We start from the raw sequence: 19295 nt of genomic DNA, 5'->3' as shown, positions 1-19295 counted from the left end.
GGAAATGGTGAGGGCGTACGAAGAGCAGTACGCGCTGGCGCAGCGGAAGTAACACGAGTGCTGCGATCATCGCCAGCGCCCGAACCCTCACGTGCTAAGAACTTAGCACGGAGCTCTTTGAGACTCTCGGGCACACGGAACGACGTGTACCCGTTCAGGTCGCGGTCGCTCAAGCGGACCGCGCCTGGAAAGCACTTCGTGCACTGAAAGCCCTCGGGCACAGCGCACGGCACATTTGCCTCCTCAGCAGCAACATGAAGTTGCTCCAGTTTTCCACGCTTCGAGTACGTCTCGAAGCGATCACGCGCTTGCTTAATCCGATCCCGGTAAGCACTCGGCCTCTTGTTGAAGGTTTCAACAAAGGCGTTCCAACTTTGACAAAGTGCCTGCCACTCGGGCACTTTGCTGCGAGAAGACGTCTTCTTGCTTTGAAACCATCGGAGCTCATGAAAGAGTCCGATGTAGTAATCGCGCCTTTGATGCGTTTCCGCATCAAAGTGCAGCTCGGCAGCCACAGCGTCATCTTTGATGGCGCTGCATACGTACAGCGGCACCTCATTCGGAGGTACCGAGTTCCCAAACCGGTCCGCGATCTCGGACGCGGACGGCATCCATGGATCGCGCGCTGCAGGCGCAGCGCGCGGAGAGCCTTGAGCTTTAACATCACGCGCTGCAGCAGCAGCGCGCGGAGTACTGAGAGCCCCAGCGGAAGCGAGTGGGGTATCGCTCTCAGTACACGAACGCTTCGAACTCGAAGCGTCCGATTCGTCCCCTTCACGCGAGCGAACGTTCTTGGCGTGAGGGTCGAGCGATTCGCTCGACACTGAGTCTTTACGCTTTGAGGGCGAGTCCTCCTCGCCCTCCATGTCTTCATCGTCGTCGTCGAAGTCGACGACGTCACCGTACTTCGCCTTCTGGCGTTCGAAGTAGTCGTCGATGGAGAGATGACTCCCCATCGACTTTGCGGACTTCTTCTGAGGCGCGCTCATCGTTGAATGAGCGCGGATTTCTTCTCCAAACGCGGAGAATTGACGAATGGTCAATTCCAAAAGATTGACGTGCGGGGACCCCGCGCGTCTAACCTTAAGGGGGGGATGGTGTAACGGGGTTACACGTACAAGTGGCTGCAAGCCACTTGTGAATTTAACAGATAGGTTATCTGTTAAACGTTTTGGATACTTCCTCACATTGGTGTAAGACACACCGATGGATACATTGAAGTGGATCACCACAGTGAGTGGTCCACACATACCCAAAGATCCTATTGGTAGAAAGCAGCATCTTTCTACCAATCAGGGACATGCATATTAGCGGGGCTCTGACAGCCAGCCGCTGCCAACCCTTTCATAGATGATAAACAGTTTTTAGCAGATTTTAGAGGAAGATCAATTTACAAACAATACAGTTCTCATTTTACCTTAAACTAGCTACTTGGAGTCTTGTCTAAGTTAATTTATATTTGTGTACTCAAATATAATTAACCTAAGTAATTACTAAGTACTTACGCTTCCTCATACACGTTGCGCAACGTGTAAGCTAAAGTAGTGAGTCAAGTTAGACCCACTAGAAGACGCCTCCGTCGTGGAGCCCGACGGTACACCAATGCTCTTGCTCGGAGAGGGCCTTGCCGTGGCCCACGTGAAAATGAAAGGGTCACAGCTCCAGCTAACTATTCGTTTCCGCCAACCATCTTCTTATTTTGATCAACACTCCTTTAATATAGAAGTTTGTATGGTCTGTGTATAAAAGTGTTTTTCATCATAAAAAGGATGTGGTCTTAATAATTTGACGCAGGCGCCAAAACCTTGATTTTGTATACCAGCCCTGCCAGATACATTGAAATCTAAGTTGTTAACACAAGTGGCGTCTCCGTACGCATAATAGAGAGAACATAGCAAAGTAGCAGCTCCTAACTCGGCCTAGAAGGCGAGATATTGCAAAAGGTGTCCCGCCAAATCGGGGGTCTTATTGATTTGGCGGGCACTGTATTAGAATCAGCTTATACATGTATTATATATTATATAATATAAGCTGGTTCTCTTACGTTCTACTCAAAACGGACAGGGGTGATTGGATGAACCAATCACCGACTATAAAATAGACAGTTCGTTTCTGCACACAATCACCTCTACTAAATACGAATAAAGTTCGACATGTAGACCACATGATGTGGTGATTGAGCAAATGACTTCAGTTTGTATTGGAGTGATTTACAAGCTTAGTCGTGGTGGATTGCCGAGCGAGCGTACACTTCGGAGCCCAAGCTGGGCCCCTTACACTCCCCATCCACAGGTCCACTCCATCTCAACCCGCGACTCACGGAGCCATTCACTTGAACGGCAGCGTAAGGGTGGCATCCACTGGAAATGTGATGCTGCGGCTTGTTCTTGACAGCGACTTTCTCAGCGTCGGTAACGGGATTCGGCTGGGCTAACGGCTGGACTTGATCGTGATTGACAGCGCTGACACCAGCACAAATGGATGCGACCGCGGCAAGGAGAAAGACCCGACCGAAGAAACAGCATGCTGCTGCGTCCGAGGAAGTATTAGGGCCTGGTCGCTACTGGAGATCTCGAGTAAGGGTACCAGTAGCGGTAGTGCCCATACCACCAGTTGTGGCCACCTCACACAGCATGCTTTCAACTTCAACTTCCATAGTAAAGCTAAGTATAATGTATCTTGCTTACCAAAAATACTACGGACCGGAATAGATGGCCCGAAGCTTTCTACCCGCGTCGATCAGGCACGGACAGCATCCTGTCCCCGTCGACCGTGCTCTTCTAGTCCAAGAAGTGCCTTTCTTCAATCTCTGTCGTCCCCAACTTACTGCCGATCACCACAATGGCGAAGACCAAGTCTCCGACCAAGTCCCGATCCCCGAAGAAGAACAAGTCTCCGATCAAGGGCAAATCTCCAACCAAGGGCAAGTCTCCAACCAAGGGCAAGTCTCCAACGAAGTCTCCGGTCAAGCTCCCAGAGTATACTGCCGAACAGCTCGATCGAGCTGTCCTCGAAGTCAGAGAAAACGGAATATCCATGACGGAAGCAAGTAGGATGTATGGAGTTCCTCCGCGAACACTACGCCGTCATGTGAAAGAAGAAGTAGGAAATAAACGAGGACCTCATCAGGCAGAGTCACTCTGTCTCCGAATGCATTAGCGGACACGGTGATATTCTCCGACTGGATTGATCATTTCGCTCAGCACATTCCGCCAAGGAGACCTGTCCTGCTAGTACTCGATAACCATGGGTCACATATCGCATTGGGTGTGCGACAAAAAGTGTCTCGACAATGGGATCCACCTTTATCTTTATCCCCGCACTGCACTCATGTAATGCAGCCCCTAGATGCCGGATGTTTCTGTAACGGGGTTACACGTACAAGTGGCTGCAAGCCACTTGTGAATTTAACAGATAGGTTATCTGTTAAACGTTTTGGATACTTCCTCACATTGGTGTAAGACACACCGATGGATACATTGAAGTGGATCACCACAGTGAGTGGTCCACACATACCCAAAGATCCTATTGGTAGAAAGCAGCATCTTTCTACCAATCAGGGACATGCATATTAGCGGGGCTCTGACAGCCAGCCGCTGCCAACCCTTTCATAGATGATAAACAGTTTTTAGCAGATTTTAGAGGAAGATCAATTTACAAACAATACAGTTCTCATTTTACCTTAAACTAGCTACTTGGAGTCTTGTCTAAGTTAATTTATATTTGTGTACTCAAATATAATTAACCTAAGTAATTACTAAGTACTTACGCTTCCTCATACACGTTGCGCAACGTGTAAGCTAAAGTAGTGAGTCAAGTTAGACCCACTACACCTGGTAGCACTTTGTAGTCCGTCCAACGACCGACTGCTTGACGTTCGTACGCGGTGTACGAACGCGGAGCCGAGAACCACATGAGCACGGAGGTGCCCATGGAGAGCTCCAACACGCCTGCAACGCATGTTGCACGCGCAGACTGCCCCCACCTGTCTGACCCAGAGTGGGAGGCCCTCCAATGACTGTCAACAGTCATTGGAGAAGCGGCGATAGCTACAATGCTGCGTACGCTATCGCCGACGGAGCAACATGGTGTTGCTCTGGGGTTCATCATGAAGGAGCAGCGTGACGCTGCTTCCTCAGTGACGGCGTCGTCAGGGACGACACCGCGTGCTCAACCATTAAAGTTGAGCGTAAGCAATTACGTGGGAAGAGAGGGCGAACCTCTCCTCCGATGGCTTGTCGAACTCGACACAGCCATAGCAGCTCGACGCATCGTCGACCCGCTGTCGAAGGTCGCGTTCGCCATGTCCTGCCTTGGCGGACGCGCAAGGAGTTGGGCGTATGGACGCCGACTCTCCGATCCTACGTGCTTCAGCACGTACGAAGTGTTCAAAGAGGAGCTCAAACAAGCGTTTGAGCCCCCGCAAAACGAGTTCCGGTCGAGGGCGGAGTTCCTCGACCTTCAGCAGGGTAAGCATGACGTCCATGCTTACGCGCAGCGCGCACGATATTTGGTATCAAATATCGTGACTAACCCGATTGACGAGGCGACCAAGGTCGTCACGTTCATGAAAGGGGCTTAGAGATGGGCCTGTGAAGACCTATCTCTTCCGAGAGTACCCGAGTACTCTCGAAGCTGCGATTACTCTTGCCATGCAAGAAGAGTTTAGCCTGCGGCAGGCTAAACCGCATGTGAACGTGCCGAGATCGCAACCGCGCCCGGTAGCGAGGACGGGAGGTCCGAAACCAATGGACCTCTCGAACGCAACAACTGCTGGTTACCAGCAGCAGGGAGGTAACGTGCGATGCTTCCGTTGCGGAAGGATCGGTCTCTTTGCACGGGAGTGCACAGCTCCCATGCCCCCTGGAGGTGGCCGTCGTGGCGATGCTAGGCATCGCCGCGGACCAACAAAAAACGCGAACATCCAGTAGGCGCGGGGCGCCCTACTGGTAATGCAGTCGCGCGTGCCGACATCGGGCACGCGACACTGAGGACTGCAGCCCCCAGTGAGACCAGCTCTCACTGCAAGAAACAAGATGACAGGCCGAACCTGGTCATCTTGAAGGTTTACTCGAAGAGAGCGAGTGACTCTCTTCGAGCTTTGGTAGATTCAGGCGCGTCGAACAACTTTGTTCGACTACGAAGCCTGTCGAGACTTGACTTCGAGGAGGTAGATACACCTCGAAGTCTTCTGGAGGTACGATTGGCAACATGTGCCATCGTAAAAACCGAGAAGCGCGTCGTGAACGTGCGCTTCTCGTACAAACAACAAGTGTTTGTCGAACACTTTATCGTCCTGGACCTGGACGATAAGTTCGACGTAGTAATGAGCATGCCGTGGCTTGCACGGCAGGATCCGGTGATAGACTGGAAGAAGCGCACGCTCGTGCGCTTCGGCCGCGACAGCGGAACAGAGAGCGATGGCCCTGTTACCGCAGCGCACGCACCAGCAGGTGCGCGCGGCTCACCAGTCGAGACAGCGCTTTATGCTGCTGTCCCGGAGTGCCCAAGAAGTGCGCGAGGGCGCGCACAAGTGAAACCCGCGTCGGCAATGCTGCCGACGTCGGAAGAAAAAGATGTGCTGGTTCCGGGAACCAACACCCACGTTCAAGCGTGTAAGGGACAGTCCCTGACCCGAAGCGGTCAGGTCGACAACGACGCGTCGGCTCCGGGAACCGACGCACCCTCGGTCATGAGGGGCTCCGCCAATGAATGGCGTCGAGGTGACGAAGGCGTGTCAACTCCGGGAGTTGACGCTGCAAACAGTGCGGACGGTTGCAAACGTACCGCACTGACGCAATTTGCATGCTGTCGTGCAGCCGGGCTGCACGACGAAGCGCCATGCGATCAAGCCGAGCTTGATATCGCGCGCCCGCAGACAGGGTCTGCCGGCGAAGGGACACGATACCGTGCAGCCGGGCTGCACGAAGGAAAATGCGGTCAAGCCGGGCTTGATACCGCGCGCCCGCGGACAGGGTCCGCCGGCGAACAACTGTCCACGGCCGGGCCTGGACCAGAAGAACAACTGTGCGGAGCCGGGCTCCGCACAACAAGAAGACGGCGCAAGCGGAAAACGCTGCGCAAGTCTCGGTCCGGGACCGAGACGCAACAAGAGCAGTCTGCCGGGCAGACAGAGGCGGTGACGCCGAATGTCAAGACGCTAAGCATCTTGACGCGCACCGATACTGGATTCCAGTATCGTGACATGGAACTCGCTAGTCCTCCGACGACGGCGTCAGAGTTGACTTCGCTTCCAGCCATGAGCTGGAAGCGCTTCACGCGCGACTTGCACGATGGACGCATCGAGCAAGTCTGCGTTCTTTCGGACAGCGAAAGAACGGCAAGCGAGAGCGAAGAGCTGAGGCAGCTCTTCATGGGAAGTACCACTGAGAGTGAAGACACTCTCAGTGCGAAGACGAAGCGAGAGCGCTTCGAGGAACAAGGTTGGGACTCGCTGAAGTCGAGTCCCTATTACGAATTGTTGAGGGAGTACAAAGACGTACTCCCGGAAGACATTCCTGCGGAGCTTCCGCAGGATAAGGGCATTCAGCACGAGATTGATCTCGTGCCGGGCACGAAGTACTGTGTCACGCGGCAGTGGCCACTGCCGCGAGAGCAAGTGAAAGCGATCGACGACTTCTTTGAAAGTCGTCGTAAAGCAGGGCAAGTGCGGGAATCAAAGTCCCCGCACAGTGCTCCGACGTTCTGTGTCAAGAAGCCACAGGGCGGATGGCGCATCGTTCATGCCTACAACAAGCTGAACGATGCGACGGTACCGGCGCAGACGCCGATACCACGAAAAGATGTTATCATCGATTCGATGGCCGGGAGCACCGTTTACAGTGCTCTCGACTTGCGAGATGGATTTTATCAAATCCTAATGCGTGAGAGCGATATCCCTCTCACGGCAGTGAGCACGCCAAGCGGCATGCTCTGGGAATGGCTAGTAATGCCACAGGGGCTTAAGAATGCCCCTGCGACTTTCAACAGGTGCGTGACGCACTTGTTGCGCTCGGTGCGCGACTTCGCACCGAGCTACTTCGATGATGTATTCATCCACAGCCGGGCTGTGGACGAGAAGACCGACGTAGAGATGCACAGGGTGCATCTCCGGAAGCTACTTGAGCGTATGCGAAAGCATAAGCTCTACGCGAACCTGAAGAAGTGTATCTTCGGGGCGAGCGAGATACCCGTCCTCGGGTGTCTCGTAGGGAAAAATGGTGTTCGCCCTGACCCAGAAAAGGTCAGAGTGGTTAACGAATGGCCAACGCCTTCAAGTGTCAAGGAACTGAGGCAGTTCCTTGGCTTGGCCACGTACTTGTGCAAGTACGTGGAGGATTATGCGGGCAAGATCCGCCCGCTGTCACAGCTTCTTAAGAAAGAAGCTGTGTGGAATTGGACACCCGATTGCCAAAACGCATTCGATGCAGTCAAGCGGGTCTTGACTGAGGCGCCGATCTTGGCAGTGGCTGACCAAGATTGCCCATTTCACGTAGTGTGTGATGCATCCGATTTCGCGATCGGATGCGCGTTAATGCAGCACGATCACGAGGGCCGTGATCGTGTCGTCTACTACCAATCGCGTCAGCTGAAGCCAGCTGAGCGCAACTATCCGGTGCATGACAAGGAACTCCTTGCCATGAAGTATGCACTCGCAAAGTTCCGAGTGTACTTGCTTGGGAGTAGACCATTTGTGGTCTACACCGACCATGCTTCACTGCGCACCGCAGTGAAGTCGCCACACATTTCACAAAGAATGGCGAGATGGCTCTCATTCTTTGCGGAGTATAACTTCCGGGTCGAATACAAACCCGGAAGATTGAACGTGGTGGCCGACGCGTTATCACGTCGGCCGGACTATGCAGAAGCTGTTGACGTCAATGCCATTGACGCCATGCGATCGAGCAAACCCACATCATCTCTGTTGGATGATGTGAAGGCCGCGTACGCGCACGACGCGGACGCGAAGCTCTTGCTGGCCTATGGCACAGCGCCTTCTGACAAGTCCCGTCAGAAGCTGCCCAAGCACCTTCGAGCGCGTGCACACCGCTTTCGTGTGCACGACGGACTGCTACTCTACAACGCAGTCGACGACAACGCGGATCGCGTTGCGGGACATCTCGGACGTGAGAAGACTTACGTCCTTCTCACACGCGACTTCTACTGGCACCACCAGTATAAGTGGGTGCGCAAGTACATCCGTGCTTGCGAGGTATGCCAACGCGTGAAGCCTGCGCCATTCGCGCAGGCTCCACTGCAATCACTACCGACTCCGTCGGAGTGTTGGAAGTCCATGTCTTTGGACTTCATCTTTGGTCTTCCCCCGGACAGCGGAGGGAACACCGGTGTTGTGGTCTTTGTAGACCGTTTCGGCAAGATGGTACATCTTGCTGCGGTGCCAGCAGAGGTGACCGCGAAGCAGACGGCCCGTCTGCTCGTCGACATGGTGTTCAAACACCATGGCATGCCGTCCGACATCGTGTCGGACAGAGACCCGCGCTTCACAGCGCACCTATGGCAAGAAGTGTTTACACTTCTTGGGAGCCAGCTTTCCATGTCGACTGCGGATCATCCGCAGACGGACGGTCAAACCGAGCGCGTGAATCGCGTGCTCGTGGATATGCTGAAGAGCTACGCTCACTCGTTCCAATACTGGAGCGAGTGCTTATCGATGGCAGAGTTTGCCATCAATAACTCAGTGCATGCCTCGACCGGGCATACACCGTTCTACGTGAATGCCATGCGGCATCCACGCCTACCGAGTTTACTCGGAGTGATGGCTCCCGCTTTAAGTGGGGGGGGGATCTACGACTGCAATACAGCAGCCGCAGAAAACCGCTGACACTTGCACAGTGTCAGCTGCAACAATGGACAAACCACATGAGTCTGCGCAGGGCGCAGACTCCCCCAACAACATGGCCAACGACCACGGGTCTGCGCAGGGCGCAGACACCGCAAAGAACCACGCAGAGGCCGGGCCTCTAGCGGAGAGCGAGCTGAATGACTTCAGCTCGGATGCAATCAGTTTCATCACCAAAAGACAAGCCGTGATTCGGTTTGTCCAAGACACTATAGCAGCTTCTGTTGATCAACAGAAGCTGAACGCAGACAATGCGGGCAGAGGCAACACAAATGAATTTAAAGTTGGTTCATTAGTTTTGTTAGCTACACAAAACCTGCCTAGACATGCAGTTTCGGATTTCGGAGCAAGCTTGCTTGCTCCACGCTACATCGGGCCATTCACTGTGTTGGCACGGCACGGCAACGCATACACGCTAGACATACCGTCTACCATGCGCCTCCATCCGACCTTTTACGTCGGACGGCTGAAGCCATACCGGCAGCACGAGCCATCTAGCTCGGCTGACCCGAAGCCTCGGCAGGAGCCGAGGCAGAAGCGGAGGACTTGGCCTCGGCGACGAGCAACCTCTCCTCCAGCGCGCGGACGCGCTGGAGCAACCCCCTTCATCTGGGTCCCCAGCTCGACCTGGATATTCGAGGCGGTCTGCGAGACCGCCGCGACTTGGGCCTTCTGGTTCGCCAACTCCTGTTTCAGGGCGGCGAACTCAGCGCCCTGCAGACGCTCCACGACGGCACCCGGTCGTGGAGAGGCGCATACTGATCAACCCGGGGCTGATCATACCCGGGGCGTGTTCCCACCCCCGCCACCGCCGATCCGTGACGCCCGCGGCTCAACCCGCTGGATTGTTGAGCGGATTGTTGACCACAGTATCCCGAAAACGAACCCTCAAGGGGCTCGTTTTCGTATTCGTTGGAGAGGATTTCCTCCCCATCGAGATACATGGGAGCCGCGGAACGTCTTGCTGGAGGACGTTCCGGAAATGGTGAGGGCGTACGAAGAGCAGTACGCGCTGGCGCAGCGGAAGTAACACGAGTGCTGCGATCATCGCCAGCGCCCGAACCCTCACGTGCTAAGAACTTAGCACGGAGCTCTTTGAGACTCTCGGGCACACGGAACGACGTGTACCCGTTCAGGTCGCGGTCGCTCAAGCGGACCGCGCCTGGAAAGCACTTCGTGCACTGAAAGCCCTCGGGCACAGCGCACGGCACATTTGCCTCCTCAGCAGCAACATGAAGTTGCTCCAGCTTTCCACGCTTCGAGTACGTCTCGAAGCGATCACGCGCTTGCTTAATCCGATCACGGTAAGCACTCGGCCTCTTGTTGAAGTTCTCAACAAAGGCGTTCCAGCTTTGACAAAGTGCCTGCCACTCGGGCACTTTGCTGCGAGAAGACGTCTTCTTGCTTTGAAACCATCGGAGCTCATGAAAGAGTCCGATGTAGTAATCGCGCCTTTGATGCGTTTCCGCATCGAAGTGCAGCTCGGCAGCCACAGCGTCATCTTTGATGGCGCTGCATACGTACAGCGGCACCTCATTCGGAGGTACCGAGTTCCCAAACCGGTCCGCGATCTCGGACGCGGACGGCATCCATGGATCGCGCGCTGCAGGCGCAGCGCGCGGAGAGCCTTGAGCTTTAACATCACGCGCTGCAACAGCACCGCGGAGTACTGAGAGCCCCAGCGGAAGCGAGTGGGGTATCGCTCTCAGTACGCGAACGCTTCGAACTCGAAGCTTCCGATTCGTCCCCTTCACGCGGGCGACCGTTCTTGGCGTGAGGGTCGAGCGATTCGCTCGACACTGAGTCTTTACGCTTTGAGGGCGAGTCCTCCTCGCCCTCCATGTCTTCATCGTCGTCGTCGAAGTCGACGACGTCACCGTACTTCGCCTTCTGGCGTTCGAAGTAGTCGTCGATGGAGAGATGACTCCCCATCGACTTTGCGGACTTCTTCTGAGGCGCGCTCATCGTTGAATGAGCGCGGATTTCTTCTCCAAACGCGGAGAATTGACGAATGGTCAATTCCAAAAGATTGACGTGCGGGGACCCCGCGCGTCTAACCTTAAGGGGGGGATGGTGTAACGGGGTTACACGTACAAGTGGCTGCAAGCCACTTGTGAATTTAACAGATAGGTTATCTGTTAAACGTTTTGGATACTTCCTCACATTGGTGTAAGACACACCGATGGATACATTGAAGTGGACCACCACAGTGAGTGGTCCACACATACCCAAAGATCCTATTGGTAGAAAGCAGCATCTTTCTACCAATCAGGGACATGCATATTAGCGGGGCTCTGACAGCCAGCCGCTGCCAACCCTTTCATAGATGATAAACAGTTTTTAGCAGATTTTAAAGGAAGATCAATTTACAAACAATACAGTTCTCATTTTACCTTAAACTAGCTACTTGGAGTCTTGTCTAAGTTAACTTATATTTGTGTACTCAAATATAATTAGCCTAAGTAATTACTAAGTACTTACGCTTCCTCATACACGTTGCGCAACGTGTAAGCTAAAGTAGTGAGTCAAGTTAGACCCACTACAGTTTCCGTACGTTCAAGGCGGAATGGCGTGAAGTAGTGAAAAACTGGAGCAATAAAACCAAGGCCAAAAACATCCCGCGGCCGTTGCGAGCACGAATGATCGGTGAAGCGATGCTGATGGCATTCACCCCAGACAACATACAAGCATCATGGAGGTCTACCGTCATTTGGCCACCCAATCCTAAAGCAATCGACAGATCCATCGTTTCGAAGGACACTCGTCCGACTTCGCGGTATGCGAAGTATGAAGTGGTGGAAGACCCGCACCCCATTCACAACATTGAAGGCCGTGCTGTGCGTGGTTTAGTCCGAGATGGTCTGTCCCTACAAGGACTCCGGAGCTACTCATTGACTGTCAACGAAGTGGCCATCCCACTCACGTGGGAGGAAAAAGAAACACTAGCGCGGAAGACAATGATAGATCTGGGTCCGCGACGCTTGCTCACGCACGAAGATTGCATGGAGGCTGAGGTCGAACATTTTCGAAGGAAGAAAGAGGCTGCCGAACTCATCATGATGAAGGCAGAAGATGCGGCAAGCAAGAAAATAAGAGCCGCCTTTAGAATCGAGGAGAGAAAGCAAGCTCTCGCAGCAAAACGACGTGATGCCACTGATGTGAAAGCAGCGGCAGACGCTGAGAAAGCCCGCAGGCAACAAGATCGCAGGACGAAGGGCTCCAGATTACAAGGCAAGTTGAAGTTGAAATGTAGAAAAGGGCCATCATCTGAAGCTAAGAAGGTTTGTACCAAGAGACAGCGCCTCAATACTGAGGATACAACAAGCTCAGCACCGGGCCAGAACGCTTATAAGCTCTAGAGCTTTGTCCGGCCTGTTTTACGTGGCACGGGGCCAACCCATGCTCGGTCGAACTTTTGATCAGTCTGTAATAACATAATCGCCCTCTGTTCACTTGTACTTTGTATTGGGAAGGAGGGCACAACTGGCGCGCATCTTTTTTGCCTTCTTTCTAGGCACCATTTTCAAACGATGAATGCAAACCTTTATTCTTCGCCAAATCCGATCAAACTTTGGGTGTAGTTAGCCGACATCTAAACGTTTATGATCATGTAAGCGGGGTGTTCTGAAGTGCTACAAAAACAAAATTATGCAGTTTTCAAATTTGGGTGGGCACTACTGCTACCAGTACCCTTATATCTCCACCTCCATGTCCAGGTGCGCTGGTCGCGGTATCTCCATCTACTGCCAGTTGGTAAGTTACTTGTAATTACGAAAAAAGACATAACTAGACGTAACAATTATGAAGATAGCCCACATCTCAACTTCCCCCTTCCAACTTCTGCCCTGCGGAGAAGCCCGCGAAGCCAGGGGCTGCCTCCTCCTGTGGTATCCCCGGACGCGCAAGCAGCGTCGATGGTCGAATTACTACAGTCTCCAATGGGCCCTACCGCTTCGCAGGAAGATGCCCATGTCCCCGGCATGGAAACCTGCCAAGCGGAGCCACCGGAGCCCGACTCAGGGCTTGGAGCTCCGAGGAGATGACGTGAGAATCATATTACATCGTCTGCAGCTTCGTAGAGTACTCGAACGACCTCGCCTTCGATATCAATGACGTAGCTGTTAGCCATTCCAAGCGTAGCCGCAGTTTCCACGTAGCCGCTCACGGACGCTAGGAAATAGCGTGCAGCAGTGTTTCTTGACCACAGCATTAGCAAACACGACGCCTCGGGCCCGAAGAGAACAACAGATCTCAAGAAACGAACGGCGAAAACACCTATTATTATCATTATTATTATTATTATTAAATGCTTCCTGAACCACCCCTCACACAGAGAATCGTGTACGCCTACCAGAGCATACTTTTGCTTCTCCTTCTCCTCTTCATTCCTGCAACGAGAGCCATCGTCTGCCCGACGAGTGCTGATACGAGAACAGCGGCATCTTCCGTATCTGTCATTACGGCTCCGCTGATTTACCTGGATATCGTCTCCAGTTGCGTCTCCACCTAACCTAGCTGGAGAAGTAGTGATGCAGATATCACGTTGTCACATCGTTGAGGTCATTAAGCTAGCCAATCAGATAGCGAGTTTTCATCTCCAGGTAGACATGATCTCCAGCATATCTCCACCTGGAGATGACGCGACCAGGCCCTTAGCAATGCGGTGTATTGTTGCAAACCAGGTAGACTTCATTAGAACGTGCATTCGTGCTTCATTCTGGGCGAATCAGAAACGTATTCACAGAAAACACGTAACACTTGGGGATAACGTTATGCGTGGTTGCGCACGCAGTTGGCCGCACCGGTAGTTGGTCGGGAGTGTGAAATCTTGTTTCCAACTTCGATGAACAAGTGCAGTTGCCGCGTGAGCTGGCGCGTCGAGACGTCAGGATACTACGCGTACGTTTCTTCGTCGTTACTGCACATATGTTTAGTATTGTTTTAAATAAAGTTTTTTGTGTGGACACTGGTCGACTCAAAATGAAAAATGCTCACTGTGGACGTCAAAATGCAGTTTCATCTCGCGGGATAGCCGCCGACTTGTGCCTATCACCTCTGCAGCCATGGTTCCGGGTCCACACACCAACACAGCCACACGAGACTTGCCAGACTTCGCAACTTCACGCCCCATTTCTCGTAATATCTGCTCGATGTCAGGTCTGTAATGGTACCATAAACACTTTGTGAGCTGTGGGTCCAGATTCCTACGCGATCCGACAAGCCCACGCGTTAGGTAAATTTCTGTGGAGAAAGTCTCGGTCGAGACATTTAGCGTCGTTGAGCATAACAACACATCTGGCAAGTACGGGGCTCTAGGATTGTTTAGCCACCGATCAGTTTCATTGTCCAGCAGCGCTTGAAGACTCTCACTGTCGCTCACAGCCCAGATGAACCGCAGACGATGAATGACTCGAGCTTTCTGGAAGTAGCATTCATTGTGCAGCCAATTTAAAATGGAGCGCATCGGCGTCATGCCCACACCCCCAGCGAATAAAACGAAGTGGAAATATGCCGTCGAGTCCTCAATGTCGATTGATAAACTTCCGTACGGCCCGTCAATCAAGACGTCGAATGGATACTCACTCTCACCTCGACTTTCAGGCGCAGCTTGAAGGAATTTCATGCTCCAGTCTCCGACCGCCTTGATGTGGAACGTGACGAAGTGCTCGTGAGGCGAGGAAGAAATGCTAAATGGATGCCACTCAAGCGCAGCCAAACTCGGAATACACAGAAATGCGTATTGGCCAGCCTTGTACTTGAATTCTTCACGGGTGTCTTGCCTTACGCGCGGAAAACGAATGCACGTGATGTCGTGTGAAAGTTGAAACACCTCCACTTGCTCACGTGCAACAACGCCGCATCGCTGATTCGTTATTTTTTCCGAACTTTGTTCAGACCCATCGACGTACAAGTCGTTGTTAGCGGATTGAGCTTTCGTACCACACGGTGTGCCATGACTATAGATGTGCGTGCGATACACGAGGCGAAATACCATGTCAATTTCCCAGGGAAGTACCCCAGCTAGAGCAATCATGCCTCCATCTAGCACTGCAGTAACAAGTATCATCATGAAGAGGATCCAGTGCATTCTCACAAACAATTCGTGGAACCGCCGGCGTATCCATCCGAGCGAGAGCAAATACAGCAACACCGTTGTGATAAATGCTATCATACCGGTCACGGCTCTCTGGTTGTGCTCAGCGCTGGAGTCTGTCCGAGACAGGATGTACGAAAGCGCGTGCATTGCCGCAAAGATGATCGTCGCGAATGCGAAGAGTTTATGGTAAAACAGCGCGCGCTCAAAAGAAATCCCAGTGACCGCGACCAGCAGCGAGTTATTCCTCACAGTAAACGCGAACACGAGTGCGAGCGCGATCGAAGGTGGTATTCCGGAGCCTTTAACGTCGCCATTCGCCACTTGTACTCCCGACACGACAAATAACCCAAAAATTACGGGAAATGTGACCACAAAGTCACCAAGTTTAACATCCAGCTCAGCCGTGAAGAACGGTATCGGCACGGAGAACAGTTGACGTGAAAGTCTCCATCGCAGATGTACCCAAGACTGCGCTACCCCCGACACAGACACTTGTCTTGAACGTGAAGGCAGGAACTCTTCGTCAGCAGTTGCTTCACCTGATTGACTCTCAAGTGAGAAATCGTCCCAAGAACCACCAGGATCGGACCAAATGCTTTCCTCGAGAATGGGCAAACCTGGAGGTGTCTGCGGCGGAGTCTGGGGGTCAGCGCCATCGTTCGTGTTTTCCATTACTTTCCGCTCCAGATTCGAATTAGACCTCCCATCGGCGAATTTGACAATGACCGCCGCTAGCAAGCCGCCCTCGAGAGGCCTAATGCGAAGTGAAGCCTAAGACGCTGCTGTCTTTCTCACCAAGACCGACAGAAAGACCGGCTTCGAAAAATTGTCCGACGTCAGTCACTCGGAGACTGTCGAAAACCGCGGGGCCAGCTGGGCACTGACGATCCGTTCAGTGTTCGAGCAGTCGAGTAACGCAACGTCGAAGAGGTAGGATAACATGGTTGGACTCGAATTCTTGGCCACTTGAACGAGACATTACAGCGCAGACTGTACCCAGACGTAACTCTGCAGTCGCGTTGACTCAAACCTATGGAGGACTTGCAAGGAATCCCGCTGCTAACTTTGTGTGAATGGCATTCTGATGGTCCGTCTGTGGAGTGTGTTACAGGCTACACAAGCAGCCGAGTTGGTGCACAATGAAAGCTTTGGTGGGTATTTGAACTTGACTTCAAGTCGGTGGTAACTTTTGCCACGTGGCGTAAGCGGACCACGGCGACATTCTGAACGTAAGACGCTTACTACTGACGCCAATACGCTCATTTTCCAACAGTCTCCCGCACGTGCGGACCCATTGGGGTTGGCTACTATAGCTGGCGCCAACACTACCGTATTGTCCTTTTCAAGGATAACGCAAACTTTTCTTGTGCTTGTGCGAGCCCAGATCTTCTATCGATCCTATTATTTTCACGCTCTTACAGCTCGAACGTCTCGCTGTGTACATCGTAGCGAACTTTCAGTTGCCGAGCAAGTCTCGTGCTCGCGTATCGAACGTCGTTCACCAACGCTGCCGGTCCACAAACCAGAATAGCTACGCGGGCTTTAGCGCTGTTCTTGGCTTCTTCGCCCATTTCCCGCAGAATAGCGATGATATCCGGGCGGGATCCACTGTGTAGGCACTTCGCGAGCTCTGGGAGGTCTTGGGCTTCTTCGTCCAAGATATCCCGTGTCAGATACACCTCGCTGACAAAAGCGTCAGTAGGGGAGTTGGTATTTCTCGGATGAGCTAAGATATGGGGAAAGTAAGATGCCACTTCGTCCACCTCCAGACAACTATCTCGTCTCGGTTCTTCACGTGCCAGTAAGCTCGCGATCATTTCGATATCTTTCACAGACCAGATGAATTTCACGTGAGGAATAACGCCACGGTTGCGGTAGTAGCACTCATGATGCAACCAGTTCACGATAGAGCGCATCGGCGTCATGCCGATCCCCCCACAAAATAAAACAAAGTGGGAGTAAATCGTCGGCGTTATGATGTCGAGCGAGAGTTTGCCGTACGGGCCGTCAATAAGCAGATCGAACGTTGACGGGCCATCCAGTCTCATGGCGCTGGCTTCGCGCTTGAGAGCTGCGGTCAATAGTTTAGTCGTCCAATCTCCCAACGCTTTGATGTAGAATGTTATCATGGCCTCGTGCGGTGAAGACGCGACAGTGAAGGGATACCACTGGAAATACGAGATGGACGGGATACACAGGAAGGCATACTGCCCAGCTTCATAGTCAAAGGTCTCGCCCGTGTCTTGGTGAACTCGGGGAAATTGAATACGCGTGATATTCCCCGGTAGAGCACAGATAGAGAGCTGGTTGCGCGCGACGACGCCTTTTGTCAGCCTGTTGCACGTTCCGTGGGCGTAGACTCGAGACCGGTAGAACAGTCGATACAGCATATCAATCGCCCAAGGAGCTACCCCTACGACCACAAGCCATGCCCCATGTAGGATCGTGAACGCTACAACAGCGAGGAAGAGAACCCAGTGAACTCGAATGAAGAACTCGAAAAACTTACGTCTGATGCAGTTCAGCGACAGCAAATACATGAGCACGAGTCCGAAGAACGCACCGCAACCAGTGACCACCTTGGGATCATCCAGACTCTGCTCGCCTTTTCGTAAACCTAGCACGAAGGCAAACGCATGGAGACCTGCCAATATAATCGTGACAAAGGCAGCGAGTTTGTGGTAGAAGAGCGCTCGCTCGAAGGGGATTCCCGTGCAAATAAGCAGCAATGAATTGTTTCGCACTGCGAAACCAAAAACGACAGCTAACGCAATAGATGGCGGGGTCCCGGCGTCTACTACATCTCGAACCTTCGCTTGTAGTGCTGAATAAGTGATAATCCCTGCAATAATCGGTAGCGTTATCATCACGTCTCCAAGCTTGAGGCTGGTCTCCGAAGTCAATAGCGGCACCGTGACCGAGAAAATATTCCGCGAGAGCTTCCATCGCAGCACCATCCAGGACCGTAATAATCGCTGCAAGGGGCCCGGCGGATGTGGCCGATGTGTCTGTGGTTCGCTCCCTTGTGTAAGAGCGAGGGTATTCACGCTATCCTCCAAGTTGTACGTGATCGAGCATCTCCCTTCGACGTCGAGAATCGGGACTCCATGCGGGTTGTGAGAGGACCAGGATAATGTGCTGCCGTCGATGCCTTCGAGCACGGGCACATAGTTGTGGGTGGCTTTAGGGGTGTCAGGCGTCTCGAAAACAGCGCGCGTTTCCCTCTTTGGGTCATTCCTCATGCTGTAGGCCGCGTGCTCTCATTTGCAGAATGCTTGATCGGTGTTCGTGCCATGCTTGACAAGAACACACCTCAAATGGAAGGACTAACGCTGAAAGTCTCTGGTGTGGTCAGAACTCGTGACGGTGTCTAACGGACTTAGCGAAACGGCCTTGGCGTTGACCACAATTCGAGAGAGCAGTTTGGTGGCGCCGCAACGTTCACTGGCCTTTCAAAATTGCGTTAGGTTCACTAGCAATGGGCCTGGAGAGCTCATTCGAGTCAGCCTCCTTCCTTGGTATATTGGCGTTATCTGACCCCACGCGGTGCGAGATGCACCTACCACTTACGGCTTTAGCCTGCTCGGAGCTGCTCAGGAAAGCTAAGTTTAAGAGAGCGAGCGTGCCTTACTGGAGAGGTCAGTTTGGCCAAGCAGAATGAGAACCTGATCTGGAGAGATATCCAGATAGCAGATCCTGTACACAAGCAACGCGTTATAGCGACAACCTTTTCTGTCCTACAGATCAGCGCGCACCTTGAAGCAGCCTTTCGTCATACCTAGGTAGGATCAAGATTTCTCAGTCGATTGGTGCGAACAGCAAACTGGACAAAGGCTTGAAGATCACTTGACAACCAACAATACGCGTCAGAAAGAACCACCAGAGCGAGATGAACTTCCGTGTGTTTCTCCTCGCCGCGGTTACCTGTGTCGCTGCTACCCGAGCCAGCGTCAGCTTTATCGACCGCGACAAAGTCCAGCCGTTGCTCAGCCGAAGCCTGCCACCGACTTGGAGAAAGCCGCGGTCAAGTACAAACCCCTGCTCCAGGTGTCCTACGGGTGCCAACCATATGCTGCAGTCCAGGCGAACGGATTGATCAGTGCCGGCCTGAAGTGGGCTGGTGAGAGCGATGGAGACTGCGTAGGCTTAAGTTTGGGCTCGTAAGTATATTTCCGGTCGAGCTGGTACAAGGACAAGTGGGCGATCGTGTACGCCTGATACTTCCCTAAAGGCTGGCAGCAAACCTACTCGTACAGCCACTGCCACTTGTGGCAACATGTCGTGGTTTGGACGCGGCTGACAACTCGATCATCCTGGGAGTGTCGGTGACCACAGCCA

General features: G+C 53.0%; 1 protein-coding gene across 1 annotated transcript; it reads right to left on the bottom strand.

Annotated features, from left to right (window-relative positions):
• Window positions 1-16372: 16372 nt before the first annotated feature.
• On the bottom strand, window positions 16373-18733 carry IUM83_02062 (Superoxide-generating NADPH oxidase heavy chain subunit A; the record flags this gene model as incomplete). The annotated part of the gene is made up of 4 exons (XM_067925958.1): window positions 16373-17370; window positions 17467-17574; window positions 18623-18653; window positions 18713-18733. 4 exons carry the CDS (start codon window positions 18731-18733, stop codon window positions 16373-16375), a joined length of 1158 nt encoding a protein of 385 aa, XP_067800973.1.
• Window positions 18734-19295: the final 562 nt, after the last annotated feature.

Source organism: Phytophthora cinnamomi (genome assembly GCF_018691715.1).
Source record: "Phytophthora cinnamomi strain GKB4 chromosome Unknown Contig0, whole genome shotgun sequence".
Lineage (NCBI taxonomy): Eukaryota > Oomycota > Peronosporomycetes > Peronosporales > Peronosporaceae > Phytophthora > Phytophthora cinnamomi.
The sequence above is the reverse complement of the archived record's forward strand: the minus strand, read 5'-3'. Positions and strand labels throughout refer to the sequence as shown.